Source organism: Eurytemora carolleeae, unplaced genomic scaffold, assembly GCF_000591075.1.
Source record: "Eurytemora carolleeae unplaced genomic scaffold, Eaff_2.0 scaffold867, whole genome shotgun sequence".
Lineage (NCBI taxonomy): Eukaryota > Metazoa > Arthropoda > Copepoda > Calanoida > Temoridae > Eurytemora > Eurytemora carolleeae.
Genome location: NW_019396753.1, coordinates 117,192 through 137,764, shown reverse-complemented (window position 1 = coordinate 137,764; position 20,573 = coordinate 117,192). Strand labels below are relative to the sequence as shown.

At 31.5% G+C, this 20,573-nt stretch overlaps 1 protein-coding gene across 1 annotated transcript; it reads right to left on the bottom strand.

Annotated features, from left to right (window-relative positions):
* Positions 1-4,413: 4,413 nt before the first annotated feature.
* On the bottom strand, positions 4,414-16,956 carry LOC111708248 (trypsin-1). The gene is made up of 13 exons (XM_023481569.1): positions 16,772-16,956; positions 16,486-16,545; positions 15,809-15,890; positions 14,954-15,021; positions 14,207-14,300; positions 12,592-12,669; positions 12,023-12,107; positions 11,034-11,108; positions 10,359-10,443; positions 8,208-8,300; positions 7,531-7,616; positions 5,217-5,289; positions 4,414-4,516 (listed from the first exon to the last, which is right to left on the bottom strand). The coding sequence occupies exons 1-13, from the start codon at positions 16,826-16,828 to the stop codon at positions 4,430-4,432; spliced, it is 1,023 nt and encodes a 340-aa protein (XP_023337337.1). The 5' UTR covers positions 16,829-16,956; the 3' UTR covers positions 4,414-4,429.
* Between the last annotated feature and the right edge of the window lie 3,617 nt (positions 16,957-20,573).

Here is a 20,573-nt window from a genome sequence, read left to right as displayed (position 1 = left end):
CCTATTCTTTGCAAGGAAAAGTAATTATTCTTTCTCCATTTTCTAATTGATTATTTGGGTGCAAATTGTAGGACTGGTTAATCGATTGAGAGAGAGAGAAAACCACGCATCGGACATAAAATGGCAATGTCTGATTTCCAACGATACCCTTAAACGCTTTGTCTGAGCAAGCATGAATTAGATCTTCATGTTTTTGTTTATTTAAACTGTTATATATCAATTTTTGGTTCCTCTTAAAAAGTGACTCGTGCATTTTTTGCTTACAAGAAGCCATGGAGAAACTATCAGAATTAAATACTTTTCGAGTTCATAAAACGATGTTATCATCGACATTTCTGATTAGATTAAGGTTTCAAGGGTAACGTGTAAATTGGTATCTTTGCATGAAAGGTCACTTTAAATTACGCAGACAGTCCCTTTAAGCCTGCAGCTATTTAAAAATACTTTCTTAAAATCTGCTTGGTTGCAGATTCAGTTCTTTGTGGTTCCCAAGAAGGCTTCTTAACAAAAGTTTCCATGTTTTTACTGCATTGATAATCACAAATTGCAAAAACTTAGAAGTCAAGAAACTCATAAAAAGATGTCCAAAAATGTTGAGCTGAAAACAATGATCCAAATTTGTCGATGCACTGCACAGTTTATCTTCTGGAACACATTTAAAATGTGGAGTTTTAAATTTTTTAAAAACTTTTGGGACACAGTGTCCAGACTGAAGCCAATTTCCTGGCAGAAATTGGCGGAAATGTTTTGAAAACAGAGAGAGAAAATAAACATAACTGCTGTTATAATGCTACCACATTATTTCTATATAATAAAACAAGACACTCGTATATATGTTGCGCATAGCCGGCCAAACGGCTGGACCGATTTTTTTGTGGACACTCATGGGTGGCCGGGGGTGTTATAGGCAAAAAATCCATTTTTTCCAATTTTATTTTAAACAATTTTTTTTTAAATTTTTTTTTTTCACGGGCAACGCCGGGCTCTTCAGCTAGTAAATTATATAATTGCATTTAACACATATTTTAGACAACGCGTTGGGCGTCGCTTAATTCTTCCAAAACAAAAATAAAATATAAGAACTTAAACTAAAAAAACAACTTCAAAACATGTTAAAAAATATCTCAGTAAAAGTCTTAAAAACATTATTTGCATGGTTTTACAGCAGCAACAAATTTTGACTGCCGAAATCCACTAAAGTTTATTTAAAAATCCGCAAATCATTATTTCACAATCCATACTAGCATATCAGCAACGATCAGCTCATCAAGATGGCGCGCAATACCAGAAAGAAAGCTGAATTGTGTGTCATTAAGTTGATAGTGGCCACTTCCAACTATTGTTACAAAAAGTAAATGTAAAGTTTTTTTTTAATGTTCTTTTGTATACAAAATAAAAATGTAGTGGCCACTTCCAACTATTGTTACACAAAGTAAATGTTAAGTTGTTTTTAAAATGTTCTTTTGTATACGAAATTTAAATGTAAAAGTTTATGTATTTTTTATTTTTTAATCCATTTATGAAGTCAAACTTTGGAATGCAGTAATATTTTAGAAAAAAAAGTTTTGTTTTTTGTTTTTTTGAAGGCTATATGATAACTACTAATATATAATAAAGCTCTTCGCGCGCTCATATATATATTTTTATATTTGTATATATGTTAGCTTTAGCTGGCTCAACAGCTGAACCAAAATTGGCTGATTTTTTTAAAGTACTCCGGGGGTAACATAGAATAAAAAGTTTTTTTTTCAAAATTCTAATTTTTAATTTTTTCAAGTGTTTCTAAAATTCCACGGGCAACGCCAGGCACTTCAGCTAGTTATTATATATTAACATATGATATTGTACTTTTGATATCACATTGGATAACTTTTTACTATTTATTCTTCTGAGGCCTGAGCTAAAATATTTAAATCAAAAATGCGATGTCATCTTTAACATTTTTATTTTTAATGCTACGAAATGCATTATTTGAAGATAAAAAATACTTTCACTCAATACTAGAAAAAAAAATAAAAAATATAAATTTGCTGTGTATTTGCTGCAAACGAGATATTACAATGAGCCCGAGGTCGGAATTTTTGTATTTTTAATCCTATTGGAAACAACTTATCCGTTTATTGGTTGTAAGTGCAACAGGTTAAGTTCCTTTTGTGAACATCTCAAACGGCCACATAAACCTACCGATCAAAAGCCAACTAAATCTGCAGCTAGCCAATAATAAATCGCGAAAGTCAGATGTTTTTGAACGGATGAATTCGCTTCAAATTTAAAATTTCGCTATGGATATCGTATTTAGGCATTGTAGATTAGCGTTACCTTAATCAAAAGTTCTTGTCTTTGCATGATATATGAATATATGATTAATAAATGTGTTGCTCCTACTCTATATAGGATATATTATTATATAATTATAAGGACCGGAAATATATTGCAGCAAGCCATGTTGTTATCCTAGGAATAGATAAAACATAAACATAATGGATGTTACATCATGTCAATTCCCCTCCTACGGCCTACAACTCCCCTCTCCCTACATTCTATTACTTATATATACTATACTGATAAATTACTTCTTTAATTGGGTAAACCTTGTTATACATTATATTTATACATTTATGCACATTGTACAATGTTCAGATATGTATATATAAACAATACTGTACACCAAGGTTATAATGCAAAAAAAGTTATTTCAGAGGTGTACGCATTGCAGTACTGCAGTGTACTGTCTCTGGGCGGTAATGTAAACACAAGACTGATGTCGAAGCTTGACATTGGATCCATCTTTCACATAAAAATCAATGAAATATTCTGGTCATAGGAAACTATATATGTATATATCAAAAGTATCAACATTTAATGCTTTTAACATCCTTGGATACTGAACGAACACTGATGCATCTATTCTTGTTTACAAATTCCGCCCAGAGAGAACTGGTTTCAATATTTACGCCGAGTATACGCAACTGAAATTAACTTTCCTAGCATTATAAGTTGCTGTGCACAGGCTTTTTAAAATACTCTGAGCCGGAAATTTAAGAGAGTATCTTTGAACTAAAATCCCGAGTTGCCTTTTTGGGGTCTAAAAATTTGCGTAGATTTTAATTTGAGAATTCAGAATACAAAGAAACCTCATGAAATAATATTTCTGAACAAAAATATTAGCATCTACAAAACTGTCTGACCCCAATCATAAAACCGGGTTTTTGATTCTGGGTTTCATAACGATACTCTGTCTTAAGTTTAGGGCTCTGAAGAATAACACAGATATACTGCACAGAGTACACAGAACAGAGCCCTAAACTTAAGACAGGGTATCGCAATGAAACCCAGTATCGGAAACCCAGTTGATTTTACTTGTGTTAGGCGGTTTTAGATATTATTATTTTAAAAAAGCTATCTACGTTGTAAAGAAATTTAGTTTTTGCCACAAACTCTGATTTTATAACCCCTATATCTTTGTGACCCGATGTCGTAGATCTTAGATATTTCAAACCAAGGAGAATTAAATACAAGGAGGGGGCGATAGGGTTTCCGTACACTTTGCTGTGACGTTTTTGGACTGCTGAAGAACTAGTTTTTGCGTAACAAAAATAACAAAGGCAGCCGATCTAATGTAAACAAACATGAGTTAGTATACGGTGAATCTTCATCTAACGCGCCAGAGATGCCAAATGTCTGTTTATCATTTGTGTTATTGTTTACAATCTTTATTATTGTTGTTACGCAAAAACTTGTTCTTCGGCAGTCCAAAAAAGTCACAGCAAAGTGTACGGAAACCCTTTCGTCCCCTCCTTCTATTAAATTCTCCTTGTTTCAAACAATGAATTCCGTTTGATAAAATAGTTGTAGTTTGAAATATAACAGGTTTACACCATCGGGTTGCAAAGATATAGGGATTAGAACATTTGAATTTGTGGCTGAAACTCAATTCCTTTATTATATTTAATTTTTTTCTTTTTTTGAAAAAAAACTGTGCAATAATTACAAATGTTTTCTTTACAGCCGCTAAAAATCAAAAAAAGATGTTTAAAAGTGTAAAAACTGTTTTATGTTCTATCTAGAGAAGAAAAGTTGCAGCTGGTTTATAATGGAGGAAAGAGGATTAAATATCTATCAACCTTTCACACGAACAAACTAAAATGTTTCTCACTAGTCTTCAGGGTTAAACAATTTAAGATGTATTTAGTTTAAATATTTTCAAGGTGGGGTTATTTGTAACAACTTTGGTAGATCTTTGTTAGCCACATGCTGGTCAAAGGTTTTTTGTTGTTAGGTTTAAAGCCAAAAACATAAACATAATTTATATATAATACAATTATAATTCAGACTGTATATAAATCTTTCTTGATATCATGTGAGCCATTCAGCGTTTATTGAACACAAACAAACCGACAACAAAATTGGCAAAAATTAAAACATCAATTTAAAAAAAAAAAAACTTTGTGTCACCTATTTGGGTGAAAGCACTCGTCTCATCGCCCCTCCAAACCATAGGTCCTCCACTATCTCCCTAATTAAACGAAAACGTCAAAAAATGGTTTAGAAACATAAAGCTTTTGGCCGTACACACTACATTAAAATTGCACTATTCGAGCCGGTACATCATGTACAGTCCAGTATGGACTACCCGGTGTTAAGTCAACCCGGCGAGATCACTGTATTGTCCATATTGTTGGTTTTTATAATTACTAGCCTAAGAGGTCGCTTTGCGCCCATATTCTAAATTAATTGTGAACATGTTCTCTTTGTGTACATTGTAAAACAAAACAAAAATAATTCGCGGATTTTCACAAAAAATTTCGTGGATTTTCAAAATTTTCAAAAATTTAATAAAGATCGAATTTTGATGGAGACAAATATTTGAAAATTTGATCATTCATAAACCTTCGCTGGGGTCCCTAGATGTCCCACAAAAAATGTGGGCCCGATCGCTTCAGCCGTTTTGACGTTTATTGGATACAAGCAAACAAACAAACAGAAAAAGAAACAGACAGACAAGCCAAATTTATTTATAGATTTGTACTTGTATGGTTAAGTATTTCTAGACCTAAGACAGTATTTAATAATTTTCCACATATCTCGTCTGTATAGAGTCAAGTGACACAGATTTGGAATTAAATTCGGTTTTGAATTTCTATTCTACTTTATTATAAAACATCTTTAAAAATAAACACAATAATATTTTTAATTTTTAAAAAATTATATTGTACCTGACATGCATCTAGTTTACCCTTATCGTATCCAGCACAAAACATATTCTCAGTGATCTCTTTAGAGTGATATCTAAACAAAATTTTTATTTCGGCCAATTTTTATATTTTTTCTTTTTTAGTTTCCTTCCATTTAAAGAATTACATGCCGGAATCGCACGCTACCCTTTAAAGTTATCGCTGATATAAAATGATAAAGATATCCTTGTTTTCTGTCTAAACTTTGAAAACTTTCCGATGCGGTTTCTTTACAAGAGGACTTACGAACCTTTGCAGCAAAAGCTTCCAGAATAAAGGAATTGAGTCTTTGCCACAAACGCTGACTTTTTAATCCCTGATGCTGAAGAAATTTAATATTTCAAACTATGAAGTCTGTTAGATCAAGTATTTTCAGTTTGAAATATCAAAGGTTTACACTGTCAGGCTGCAAAGATGAAGGGAGAAGAACATTTAAGTCTGAGGCAAAACTCAATTCCTTTCTCTAAAAAAACGTTGATATCGTGCTCAGATGTTTAAAGTGCGAATTGAAACAGTGACTCACTTGAAACTACATAAAATACCTATTTAAGAAATGTTTATTTTGTGGACATTAGACATTAAACATGAACAAAAAAATAAACTTCATATTTGACTTTTTTTAAATTTTAAATCCCTCTGAAAACAAGATATTTTGGTTTCTCATCAAAATGATTTTAATCTGCTTTTTAATTAGAATCAAATATGGCTTAGTGTGACCTTTCTTTTCAACTCAAATATCTAATAGGCTATTTTTAATTTATTTTATAAACATTTATCTTTGGTCATTAAAAAACCATAACGTAATTGATTTTTAAAAATGAACATGAGTCTTTTGGTATTTCAAATGTGAAATATTAAAGATCTACGACATCGAGGTGCAATAAAATAGGGATTAGAAAATCAGAGTTTGCGGCTAGACCAGTTAAAAAAAGATTAGCTTTGTCTCAAAAGGATCCAAAAATCGATCAAAATAAGTTCAATGAAGTAATTTAATTCTCTTTAAAGGAATTGAGTCTTTGCCACAAACTCTGATTTTTCAATCTCTATATCTTTGGAACCCAATGTCTTAGACCTTATTTAGTTCAAAATAAGTATACTGTTAGATCAAATAATCTAATTTTGAAATATCAAAGATTTACTCCATCAGGTTCCAAAGATATACGGATTTAAAAATTTAAGTTTGTGACCAAAAACTAAATTCCTTTAAAGTTAGGGTATTATTAGTATTGTCTAAAATATAAATAATAGATTTTTGATTAAGTTTCTTTAATTCATAAACCTAGGAAAATTTAAAAATTTGTATTCGAATTTAAATATAAAACCTTTTAAAGGATTTCGAATGTCATCTAAAGATTAAGTTTAGAATTCCACAAAAAACACCTTCTAAGTACATTCATCTTTAGGTTTAAAAAAAAAAGTCCAGTGCAGTACGATAAAGAAAGTACATTACAAAATAACATATTTGACTAAAGATTAGTATATCAAATTAGTTTCTACAAAATAACATACTTGACTGAAGATTAGTATAATTAATTTTTCTGTAAATCATTATTATACTTATGCTTATAACACAATTATCCTATACATATATTAATATAATAAAAATAAATTTTTATATTTTCTTATCATTATCAAGGTGGAATTCTTAGTGCAGTGTTACTTTTATTTTCCCAACCTGTAAGAATATTAAGGAAATTGTGTGTTGAAGCTAACCTTCAACAGTTGTTGAGTCAGACATTCTGAAGACTGAAAATACATCTGATATCTACTCACAAACAGTAACTTTCTATTATACTTAATTTGATATTTCTGGCACCAAGATATCAAACTATATAATAGTATGAATCAGAAATATGTGTCAAAATGCATTTTTCTCTTGTCTACCAGAGACTAGAATGAGTAGATCTAAAAGAGAAGAACAGAAAACAGATGTATGATCAGAAATAAGAAGATACAACAGCCATAGGAAAAAAATATTCACTTCTCTTTTTAAATTTTGTTAGAAAAAAAATATTTTAAATTTAAAAATAAATTTTTATTATTATTAAGTGTTTCATGTTGCTCAAAATTATTTGAAGAGAGAAGTGTTACATATGTAATTAATTTACTATCTTAATCATTATAAAAATTTCCAAGTTTTTTTTCTGAATAAGAATAGTCTGAACTTAAATTCACGAAAACACATAATTTCCAAGGCAATTGATCATAAAAACGCTCAAAAACGGCACTTTAAAATTATTCAATTTCACGCTCATATCCAAAGATTTAAAAACTGAAAAATGAATACTTTTTGAACCTTGTATTTCGGCGGCATTTTCGTTGAGGAATAACTGGGACTAAAACCTCCTGCAGTAGATCTGATGGGGATCCACCCTCACTCAACTAGAAAGATAGATAAATTAAGAAAAAAATATAAAATTTTTGGCGACATTACGAGTCCGCGATTTAAAAACTTCGGCTCGAGCTGTAATTACTTAAACCCGACTTTAAAACCCAATCTTTGACCCAACTCTTACGACAGCATGTGTCACGTGATTGACAGCTGCAAGATATTCGAGGCTCGACTTAAGGAGTAAGCCCAATGAAAATAAACCGACCAATTGTTGGTGTTAGTGGAAAATAAGGTAAAAGTTGAGTAGTGTTCTCATAAAAACACGGAAAGCGTCAATTCCTATACCAGGAAAATCCGCCATATAGAATATTAAACCGGTTTTTTTTTTAACTCAACTAATTGATGCAGTAAGAATCCGAAAGCTGAAGACGTAAATAAGGCCGAACGACAACTTATACCCAAACCGTGTTTTCCCGAATTTTTTTAATCGCGGGCTCTGTTGGTTTAAAACTTTTACTGTTTGATCGTGTAGAATTCAGAGTTTGAAATATAAAATAATGATATCAGAACTAAAGTTTCTTAAAAAACTAGCTTAAACATTTTTTAAAATGTAATTTTCTTTGATTTTCCTTTCTACTTACCTTCCCCCATCCAACTACGGTTGTATTATGACCGTTATAGCTTCTGTCAAAAGTGGGCAAGCACACTGGTCTTATATGGGAGGAGAAATCAATCTAAATGAAAAATAAAATAGTTTGAATTCTATCAGAATCTATAGGTAACTTAGCGTGCCCAGCGGACTACACTTTTAAATCGTAATTCTGTGACTACAGCGCTCGTCCACGCGCAAACGGTGTACATTTGAATATTCAAGCTGGGAAAATTAATAAAGCAGCACACCTCTAGATGTGCGTCTGTTTATTTCCCGTTAACGGGTAAACTTCAAACGCTGAAATCCCTCATTTTTATAGTTTTAGGTCGCTTTCAGTCTCTAGATCCATGGTTAACATAACCTGCCCGACTCTAGATCAGGTTAACATAACATGCCCAGCTCTAGATCAGGTTAACATAACGTGCCCAGCTCTAGATCAGGTTAACATAACGTGTCCAGCTCTAAATCAGGTTAACATAACGTGCACAGCTCTAGATCAGGTTAACATAACGTGCACAGCTCTAGATCAGGTTAACATAACATGCCCAGTTCTAGATCAGGTTAACATAACGTGCCCAGTTCTAGATCAGGTTAACATAACGTGTCCAGTTCTAGATCAGGTTAACATAACGTGCCCAGTTCTAGATCAGGTTAACATAACGTGTCCAGTTCTGGATCAGGTTAACATAACATGTCAAGTTCTAGATCAGGTTAACATAACATGTCCAGTTCTAGATCAGGTTAGCATAAGGTACCCCCCTCTAGATTCATGGTTAACATAACGTGCCCAACTCTAGGTCAGGTTAACATAACGTGACAAGTTCTAGATCAGGTAAACATAACGTACCCCGCTCTAAATCCATGATTAACATAACCTGTCCGACTCTAGATCAGGTTACCATAACGTGCCCAGCTCTAGAACAGGTTAACATAACGTGTCAAGTTCTAGGTCAGGTTAACATAACATACCACGCTCTAGATCCATGGTTAACATAACCTGTTCGACTCTAGATCAGGTTAACATAACATGCCCAGCTCTAGATCAGGTTAACATAACGTGCCCAGCTCTAGATCAAGTTAACATAACGAACCCAACTGTAGATCAGGTCAACATAACGTACCCAGCTCTAGATCAGGTTAACTTAACGTGTCCGACTCTAGAGCAGGTTAACATAACTTACCCAGCTCTAGATCAGGTTAACATAACGTGCCCAGCTATAGATCAGGTTAATATAACGTGCCCAGTTCTAGACCAGGTTAACATAACGTGCCCAGTTCTAGATCAGGTTAACATAACGTGCCCAGTTCTAGATCAGGTTAACATAATGTGCCCAGTTCTAGATCAGGTTAACATAACGTGCCCAGTTCTAGATCAGGTTAACATAATGTGCCCAGTTCTAGATCAGGTTAACATAATGTGCCCAGTTCTATACCAGGTTAACATAATGTTCCCAGTTCTAGATCAGGTTAACATAACGTGCCCAGGAGTAACGACATGTACAGCCCTTGCCAAAGGGAATGTAAGTATAATTTTAAGTGTCTTTCCATGCAAAGATGGCAATGTCCGATTTACAACAGTGCTTTTGTATCCTTTAACTAATCAAAAATGTAGAGAATAATGTCGTTTTTAAGATTGGAAAAAGTTTATTTTCCTGATCATTACTCCATTCCTTATTTCTTTACTTTGCTGAGAAACACAAATCAAAATAAACAGTTTTAAAAAACAAAAACAAACAAAGTTTAAAATTCTACCGTTGTAAATTAGGCAATGCCATCTTTGCATGGAGAGTCACCTGATATTGCACGTACAGTCTCTTTAACTTAATCATGTTTGATCTATCGTCGCATGATCCGAGCCCATTAGAGACTTCAACGATCTTGTTCCAACCCGTCTCATAAATCTAGTGGTTCCTGCAGACCCAGCGCGTTTTATGCAAAAAAAATGGGCTGGCTTGGGATCCGACTGTAGACACGGGGAGTCATTGTTAATCCCACCGTTTACACGGTTTACACGCCCCTTGTCGTAAATTACAAGTTCCCGAGTTCCCCATCAAAATTTGAGGCAAATTGGTCAACGGGTTCCAAAGTTATGATCAGACAAACAAATAAACGGACACTTTTATTATAAATAGATACTTACCGGTGAATTCATTTTGATGAGCGCAATATCGTTGTTGAAAGTTTTCTTCTCAAAGTTATCGTGTATAAAAGTGTTGGCCACGGTTCTAAAATTTTAAAAAAATAATTTTTTTAAATAAACATGAAAAATTGCTTTCAAAGTGAGGGAGGAACTTCAAAAATATATTTTTCTTTTTAAAAACATCAATTCAGCGTCAGGGTTGAAGAAAAACAATATTCACCAATTAAAAATATCTTTTGTGAAAGATACACAGAAAATTAAAAATATCTTTGGTGAAAGATACACAGAAAATTAAAAATATCTTTGGTGAAAGAAATATACAGAAAATTAAAAATATCTTTGGTGAAAGATACACAGAAAATTACAAATATCTTTGGTGAAAGATACACTACGACGAGCGTAAATCATTTTTCGTCTTATTCAATAGATATTAATTTAGTTGAGGCAACAATAAAACAAAATGGTTATTTAAGAAAAAATGTATTCTCTAACATTTATAAATCTTTCAAAAGATTTATAAATATGTAAAATTAGAGCCACATTATGGAAAAATTAAAAAATCCTTTGACTATTTCTAAATTTAAAAATATTCTAATAGATTGTTGAAAAATTAGGGAAATAAAGCAAATAAACTGAAAAAAATTGAATAAAAATTAAATATGTTTTTTAACTTACCTGTAAGTTTGACCAGGTCCCCTTAGATTCCGGTCATGATCTCCCAAAACAAGTTTTAAACGAGACTGATTAATCCTAAAAATATCAACAATTTAAGAAGAGAATGAGAATTTGATCAATAGATTATATCGTATTTATATTGGAATCCGTTCGAAGTTTATATTTCAGACATTAAAACTTTAAATTGGTTCACCAAAAATAAAAAAGTAGGCAAACAGTAGAACAAAAGATGAACGGATAAAAGATCTGTTACCCCTTTAAACAGTGGGTCCATAATGGATATAAGATTTGTTACCCTTTCAAACAATGGGTCAAAAGCGGATATTATATTAGTTACCCTTTAAACAGTGGACCAATAGCGGATATAAGAATGGTTTCCCATTTGAACAGTTAGCCAAAGTGGGCTACTAGTGGAAATAAAATGAGTTACCCTTTAAAACAGTGGGCTAATAGTGGAGATAAGATTGGTTTCCCCTTTGAACAGTGGGCAAATAGCGGAAATACAGTTAAGTTCCCCTTTAAACAGTGGGCCAATATTGGATATACAGTTAGTTTCCCCTTTGAACAGTGGGCCAATAGTGGAAATACAGTAGATTCCCCTTTAAACAGTGGACCAATAGTGGAAATACAGTAGATTCCCCTTTAAACAGTGAGCCAATAGTGGATATACAGTTAGTTTCCACTTTGAACAGTGAGCCAATATTGGATATACAGTAGATTCCCCTTTAAACGGTGGGCCAATAGTGGATATACAGTTAGTTTCCCCTTTAAACAGTGGGCCAATAGTGGATATACAGTTAGTTTCCCCTTTAAACAGTGGGCCAATAGTGGATATACAGTTAGTTTCTCCTTTAAAAATTGGGCCAATAATGGATATAAGATTGGTTTCCCCTTTGAACAGTGGGCCAATAGCGGATATACAGTTAGTTTCCTCTTTAAACAGTAGGCCTCACTCTAAGTATGCTAAAAGTGGAAATAAAAATAGTTACCCCTTTAAACAGTGGGCCGCTGTGAGGACAAAAAGGTTTGTAATTAAACTGCCTCCGCAGTAAAGTTTGTCCACAAACTGGATTCCTAAAGTAAGCAAAACAATATAAAAAGTTGTCTAGGATCCTGGATACTCGGGTACAAAGTAAACAAACAACTTAGACCAAGTTTGTTATTGTGTGAAACATAATTTAAAATATCAAAAAAAAAGATTCCGATGCAGAGTATTTCAGGAACCATAAGAAGTTAGAAACAATTGTCATACGATTGTAATAAGTAAATTGTTTATATTCTTTGTAAAAGTGGAAACAGTATTCATGTTTAAAAACGTTCTTCTTTTTTAGCTAAAGAACTCTTGTTAGTTATTACCGATCCAAAATGATTCAAAATCAAATGTGTATCATTTGCTTCAACCCTGTCCGACGTTATTATATTCCGAAATTGATATAATCTAGAAAAGTCACGACATAAAAATTAAAATAGTTACAATCGAACACGAATTAGCTTCGGGTTCATCCTCTTTCACCTTTAATTATTGCAAACACTCCCTTTAATTAATTATGATATTTACCAACTGTCCAAGGATATTGGCCTGGAGAAGTGTCTACACCGTTCACAATCCGTCCTCCCCTCGCAGGCTCACCGCAAACTGGAAAATGGCAAACTATTAAATTATGAAGAACTTACGAAAACCTTTTGTTGAACTTAAAGAACATACAAAGAACTTTCAAAGAACATACGAAGATCTAACAAAGAACGTACGAAGAACTTGCAAAGAACTTACGAAGATCTTACAAAGAACGTAGAAAGATCTTACAAATAACGTACGAAGATTTTACAAAGAACATACAGAGATCTTACAAAGAACATACGAAGAGCTCATGTAGAACTTATTATGAGTACTTACATTATAAGAACCTATGAAGAAATGATGAGGAACTTAAAAACGTATGATAGATCTTACAGAGAACATACAAAGAAATTACGTAAACCTTTTGTAGAACTTATAAAGAACTTATGAAGAACTTATGAAGAATGTGTTAAGAACTCATGAAGAACGTATTAAGAACTCATGAAGAGCTTCCGAAAAACTTATGAAGAATTTACAAAGAGCTTATGTAGAACTTAGGTTAAGAACCTGTGAAGAAATTATGAAGATATTACAGAGAACATACAAACAACATATATTTATATATATATTTACATTTTTTCAGTAGATCTCAAGCGTTTCAGTAGATCTCAAGTATTTCAGTAGATCTCAAGTATTTCAGTAGATCTCAAGTATTTCAGTAGATCTCAAAAGTTTTCCAAACCTGTATCAATGTTTCAGACGGAGACTGACGGGGAGGGGGGGGGGCTCCTCCACTTTGCAATGGAAAATTTTTGTTTTTATCCAATGTTTTGATGAAATTAATTTGTTTTTATCTTTCTTACAAAATAAAATAATTTTCTAATGGAATCTTCTGAAAACTTTGGTTTTGTAACAAATACAATTACATTGTATGTGATTTTAGAAAATTGGAATGGACTTTACCCGATTCACAACTGCACCCTTTAAACTTTTCTCTAAGTAAGAAAATTGGAAAAATTGGGAAAATTGACAATTTTCCATTGCGGTTTCTTGAAAAAAGTGCATTTGTGCAGCATGGACAAACTTAATTGGATGAAGAGCTAGAGGGTACCGTTGTGAATCTAACCTGAATTAAGGTTCCCTTAAAATAAAGTGAACATTCCCTTTGAACAAAACATTTGATTTGTCTAATCTCTGTGAATCTAATTAAATTATATTACACCGGAAAGAAAATAATGTAAAGGTGTTTAATTAAACTTTAAGCAAACAGAGCTTTAATAACAAAGCTAGAAGATTGTGAGTCTAACATATTACACAGTGCAGTTTTTATAAACAAAGTAGTAATATAACTTTTACCCCCCTTTGATCAACATTATCAACCTAGGATTCCACCAACAGAGGGAAGTTAATTACTTTACGTCTCTAGGGACAATTAAGTAGAATATCAACCCGTTCTGCCCATTTTCATCTCAAATGACGATAAAATTATTTACAACTACTTTCTCGGGAATAGGGTTGATTTATCATCTGGGTGATCACTGATCAGTATCATTTAGGACACAATCTGATAACAAAAGGGATAAAAGCGAATGTTTACAAAATTTAGCAAACTAACCAATATTATCTCCTCCTGGATGACATATCTCTGAGGATGCTGAACATGAAGGGAAGACGACAATATTAGATATATTACCCTCGTCTTCATCATCCTACACGTAGTAATTTATAATAAATAATAATAATAAACTTAGATTGGATTTTACAAATGGCAAAAAGTCGGTAAACTACAGAGTTTCCCTCGAAACATGACAGTTGGTCAATAGTTTTGAATTTCTACTTCCATATACTGTATACTGTATATACTGTATACTGTATGTGATAATTAAGAATTTTTGCAGATTATTTAGTTTAAAAAAATCTTTTACTTAAATATATTTTACTTTGAAATCAATTTAACTGTACTATGACTGCCATGAAAAATTTTTTTTATTATCTTTGATATTAAACAACTTAAATTATTTTGAAAGAAGACTTTTAAACTATTCACCAACTTTTTTAGTGCACTGTAGTCCACCGGCTAATACCACAGGGCTATCCACAAAGGATTATACTGAAAAGACGACATAAAACGCTTAAACTATGATCTGATTGAATTAAGTCTTCTGCCTTGAATATAGTCATGATTGGACAAAGAACGGAACATTTTTAAAGTTGCAGGGAACAATGAACACAAGGAAACAGTGTAATTTCGCACTGTTGTCTCTGAAGTCTGATCCTTTAGGTAACCATTTAGATTGTAAAACTAGTACAGTTTAACTGGTTTCCATTTTTATACAAAGAATTAATTTTCCATTTTGTTTACCTCATTATACTGCTTCCCAACCTTATCCTTTAATCTTCGCTCCGAGTAATCCTCCTCAAACAATTGCTCTAGAATTAATTAATTTAATTAATTAATTAATTCAAATTAGTTAAAAGGACTGTAAGTCTATTTTCAAGTGATCATCTATGCAAAAATGAGAACGGTACTCTGGAAGATATTTTCTTTTTCTAGGTTTAACAGCGTTTGATTCTGAAATTTTATAGAAAATAATTCATACTTGATCAAACAAAATATTTTAAGCCTGAAGGGACTGCTGTCAAAATGGATATTACTATCTCTCTTTTCATGTAGAGTTACTTGAAAGTACTCTTACAGTCCCTTTAAGTTTATTTATAAAATAGTTTTTATGTATTTTGAAAATAATCAACTTTTGTTTTAATTTTCCCGCGATATAACTGTACAATGTTAAAATTATAAATCATGACAAAAAAACTAAACGTATATTAAATATTGTAAGTTTATTAAATATTCATTAAATATTATATTGTATATGTTGATTTATTGAACAAAATCAAACTTATACATTTTCTTACGAAACTTTTTCGTTCGATTTTAGATATTTAAGGCCTTACAAAAAAGTCAAATTTTTTTATAAATTAATTTTGTGTTATATTATAATAAAATGTTTAAAAGTATTAAAACTAATCACACGATATAAACAAAAAATTATATATATATAATTGTATATTTTAAATTTAACATAAACATATTTGAGATTTGTAAATCCAAAAAGCCTTAAATATCAACTTTATTCTTTGTAAAGAACAGTGAAAAAGATTTTTTACTCTTTATTTATATAATCATGAACATGATTTTTTGTAAGGATTTGACTACCTAATTGAGCTCCAATATTTGAGAGAATGTTTGAAAATATTGACTTCTGGTCTCCAGAATTTCCTCCAGTAATGCCTCCGACCTATTTTAACTTATTTTAATTTTATAAAACAAAATTACTGCGATGTTAACAAAAATAAATTATGAATAATATAATAATAAATACTAATAATAATTTGTAATTTGCAATTTAATTTGTTATTATGTTTTGAAATATAGTAGTGAAAACATTTTCAAATTACAAAATATGAATTAACGAGGCAAACATTCAATCCTCAGAGTTTTGGTAAATTTATGGTAACAAAGTCCTTTTTTTGCAATTTGCTGAATGTCATTTCTAAAAGACTGCAAAATTTAGCAAAATTAGAAGGGACAGTTTGCTAAATAAGGAAAGGAAGTAAAACATAAACGATTATTTATAAATTTATATTTAGGTTTTTTCGAATTTGTAATTTCCTTCTAGATGTAATTTGCAATCCTCCTAGATACTCTTTTCAATTTAATGGTTCAAGAAATTGAGTTTTTTCCACAAACACTGATTTTTTCATCCCTACATCTTTCAAACTATGAATTCTGTTAGCTCAAATAAACTAAGTTTGAAATATTAAAAAAACTTTGTCAAACTTTAAGGATTAGAAAATTTGAGTTTGTGGCAAAGACTCAATTCCTTTGTTTACCTTTTTCACCATCTCCATTGATTTGGAAGACCTGTCGGCCGCAAAGACTGGAGCTAAATGCTAAAACAATAGAATCAATTTAAAGTTTTTCTTGATTTAAAGGAAAGTAATTTCGGTAGAAATAATGGATTAAAGTGAAACCCATACAATAGTGGAATATAAAGCAAATAGCTTAAAAATCTTCTTTTTTCTTCAAATAAAAAATGCATACCATAAAAGCCAAAAAATTAAAAAGGAAGAAGGCATTAATTAGGATTTAAGATTTTACAAATATTTCATTGTTTACCTGAACACCCTGTAGAGAGAAGTGTATGTGCAGAAGGAGTATAAAAGTCGTCTTCATTTTGAAATATTATAATTACAAGAATATGGCTGCTTTCTATAATCTTCAGAATCTGAACTGGAAAAATCTAGTTTTTACAATTAACTTCTCCTCAAATTCATGCTTTTCTCTGAAATTGTATAATTCATTTTTAATAGCTTTGAAATTCAATTTTTAGGTTTTCAATCGTTGTAATAATACAGGCTAACCCACAAAGTGTGAGCTTTTATGACGACCTAAAAAATTTTTTTTAAGTGAACGGAACCATATGGGTTGCTGGAAACAAGCCAGAAACCGTCTAATTTGCAGGAATATGTCTGGGATCGTACACAAAGATATATTTTGTAAAAATACTATCTTTCCGAATTATGGATACGGTATTAAGAATTTTTTTTAGTTAAAGGCACGGTTCACTTATTTAGGTAATTTAAGGGTAATAAGTGAACGGTCCCTTTAAAGGGACTGTGAACATAATTTTAAGTGATCTTCCATTTCTATGTCCAAGGGTTTCGCTATGCCGTCGAATATTGTTGTTGTTTTTAATTAACTTGAAATTAGACAATTTGTCAATCTCACCGCCAATATAGAATGTGCAAAGACAATATAAAAGTTGTCACTTGAGTTCCATATTTTTTGGGGGACACTGTATTCTTTATTTTAAAAAGCCGGAATTGTGCTCACAATTAGTGTTACAAATATTTACCTAATCTTTGGGAAATTATTTGAATTCGTTTTCAATAATTTTGTGGATAAAATATTTTATCTCTTCATAATCTAACTGTAAGCGGCTTCTGGGGCCCAATTTATCCTTCCAATTGTAAGGAAATGCGTCGCAAAACCTGTTCGTAATATACATTTTTGCGTAAACGATTAAATTGGATTCAATTGGTTTGGTTTGGTTGAGATGTTACTGAGTTGAGTGCAAGAAACAAACTGTTCCTGAATACAAACCAATATTGCCTGTAAATGTGTANAAATAGGGACTGCATACAGGGGGGATGAAAGCGCGAGGAAGCACGTTGAGTTTCGAGATTGCTTGTCGTTTACGCACGGTTAAAAGACACTGTGATATATGCGCAAAGATACAGGGTGTCCCAAGAAACATGAAAGTTGGTAAATAGTTCAAATGTCTTCTTCCATAATTTGTTAAGTTCTTTGATACCAAAGAGAATAATAAAAATATTATATGGCATTAATATAATAGTAAAATTCATTTCAAAGAAAAATATATTTGAGTAAAAGAATTTTTTAACGAAATAAACTGCGTAAAGTCTTTAATATATGATACAGTATATGGAAGAAGACATTCAAAACTATTCACCAACAGTCATGTTTCGTGGGACACCCTGTATGTAAATATATATATAAGAATTTTGAATCTTGATACAGGTCATTCAACTTTTAATTCCTAGCTTTCAGACAACAGCTATTGCATAATAGATTTCCTACAATTCCTACAATAGCTTTCTTATAATAGATTTCCTACAATTCCTACAATAGCTTTCTTAGAAAATTTACAATATAAGCTTTCCAATAAAGCTTTCCTTAATAGTTTTCCAATGACAGCTTTCAATCAATGGTATTTTCCGGTAGCTTTCCTTTAGCTTTCATACAATAGTTTTCCTACATTAGCTTTCCTACACTAGCTTTCTTATAATAGCTTTCTTACTATAGCTTTCCGAAAATAATTTTTGTAAAAAAACTTTCTATCAACAGCTTACTAACATAATAGCTTTCTATCATAATAACTTTCCAACAATAGATTTTCTAAAAAAGATTTCTTATAATAATTTTCCTAGGCAATAGCTTTCCTACAATAACTTTCCTACAATAGCTTTCTGACAATAATTTTCGTAAAATAGCTTTCTTACAAAAGTTTTCCTACAATAGCTTTCCTACAAAAGCTTTTCATCGATAACTTTCCTACAATAGATTTACTACGATAGCTTTCCTACAATAGCTTTCCGATAATAATGTTCGTAAAATAGCTTGCAAGCAATAGCTGTCTAACATAACAGTTGTCCTACAATAGTTTTTCGACAGAATGTTTACAAAAATAGCTATTCAGCAATAGCTTTATAGCATAATAACTTTCCAACAATAGCTGTCTTTCAATAGCTTTTAGAAAATAATTTTTTGAAAATGCTTTCCAGCAATAGCTTTCTAACATAAAAGCTTTCTAACATAACAGCTTTCCAACTAAAGCTTTCTTGCAAAGGTTGTGCAAGAAAAGCTTTCCTACAATTAATTGCTTGCCTAAAAGAGCTTTTTCTGAGATACCTTTTCAACAAAAGCTTTCTTTCAAAAAATTTCCAAAATAATTTAATGCAAAGGAATTGATTCTTTGGAACAAATCAAATACTTAAACCTCAATATTTTTAGAACTCGATGTTGTAAACCTTTGATGTTTCAAACTCAGATTATTTGATCTAACAGAATTCATAGTTTGAAATATCTAGAGGCTGCAACATTTGGTTCCAAAGATATAGTGATTAGAAAATCAGATTTTGTGGCAAAGACTCAGTTTCTTTGGAGGATACTTTTATAGCTTTGGAGGATACTTTTATAGCTTTGGAGGATACTTTTATAGCTTTTCTTTGAATGATTGCTTTCCATAAATACTATAGAATTAAAAATATAAATTATGCTGCAAAGAAATAATTAATTTAAGTAAACGTGCAGCAAGACAGCAAAATTGAATCTAAAAATCAGTTTAGACAGAAGGACGTAATATTGTTTGTATAATGCGAGAAAAAAAGAGATCACATGACAATGCATTAGGCTGGAAGGCCTACTGCCTGAAGTCATAAACTGAGCAGATGTTTAAACTTAATCGGTTTATATTGCATATTTGATATTAGTAATTAGCGTCAATCTCATAGCACATAATAGAGTGCAGTAGAGTAGCAGTGGGGGTATCTCAAAATTAAAAATAGAATTTATCTAGTATTTAATGAGGAGGGGGGGGGAGGGGGGAAGGATCAAGTTTGAATAGATTTAACTGAAATATATCTAATGGTTTAACAAATTTAAAAATAACTGTTTTGATTAATATTTGTGTAAGCCCATTGAATAGCCTTGAACTGCAGAGGAAACAGTTTCCGGGTTTACTGATAGTACTCTAGCTATATTCTATATACGGAGATATATTTGATGTAAACATCACAATTAGAAGCGTTTATATATCAATACGTTTAAATAGCTGTAAACCACATGAAGTGAAGGACAAAATGGGGGGGGGGGGTTATTAGTTCATTGCTTCAGGACTTTATTATATCTAAAGTTTAAAATTGAATAAACATTGTATTTCAGCTATTTTTTAGGGCATTGTTAATTTCAAATTCAAAATCTGTTTATTTCATACTTTACATATTTGACTTTAGCAATTAACAAATGGTTTAAACTTTCAAAGGTCTGTGATATCAGTGTCCGAATTTAATGAATTTAAGCCGCGTTAAATTCTTTAAATTCGGACTCGGACTAAGCTGTAGAATTTGGAGAGAAATCAGTTTCTCACAAGTTTGATATTAATTTTGAAAATTATTAGATCAACTATATAGAGTGGGATCAGTAGACAGAAAACATTTAATTCAATTGCTTAACCAGTATAGCTTGAAAATTAACTTAATGAGTAAAAAGAGTCTGTATACACTACACAGTGCACAATTCCTGTCCTGTATTTTAGCATTTTTTCAACATTTACATTCTAAAATTTGATTATTATAATATATAAATTTTTTTCAAATACAAAAAAAAATAATCTTTA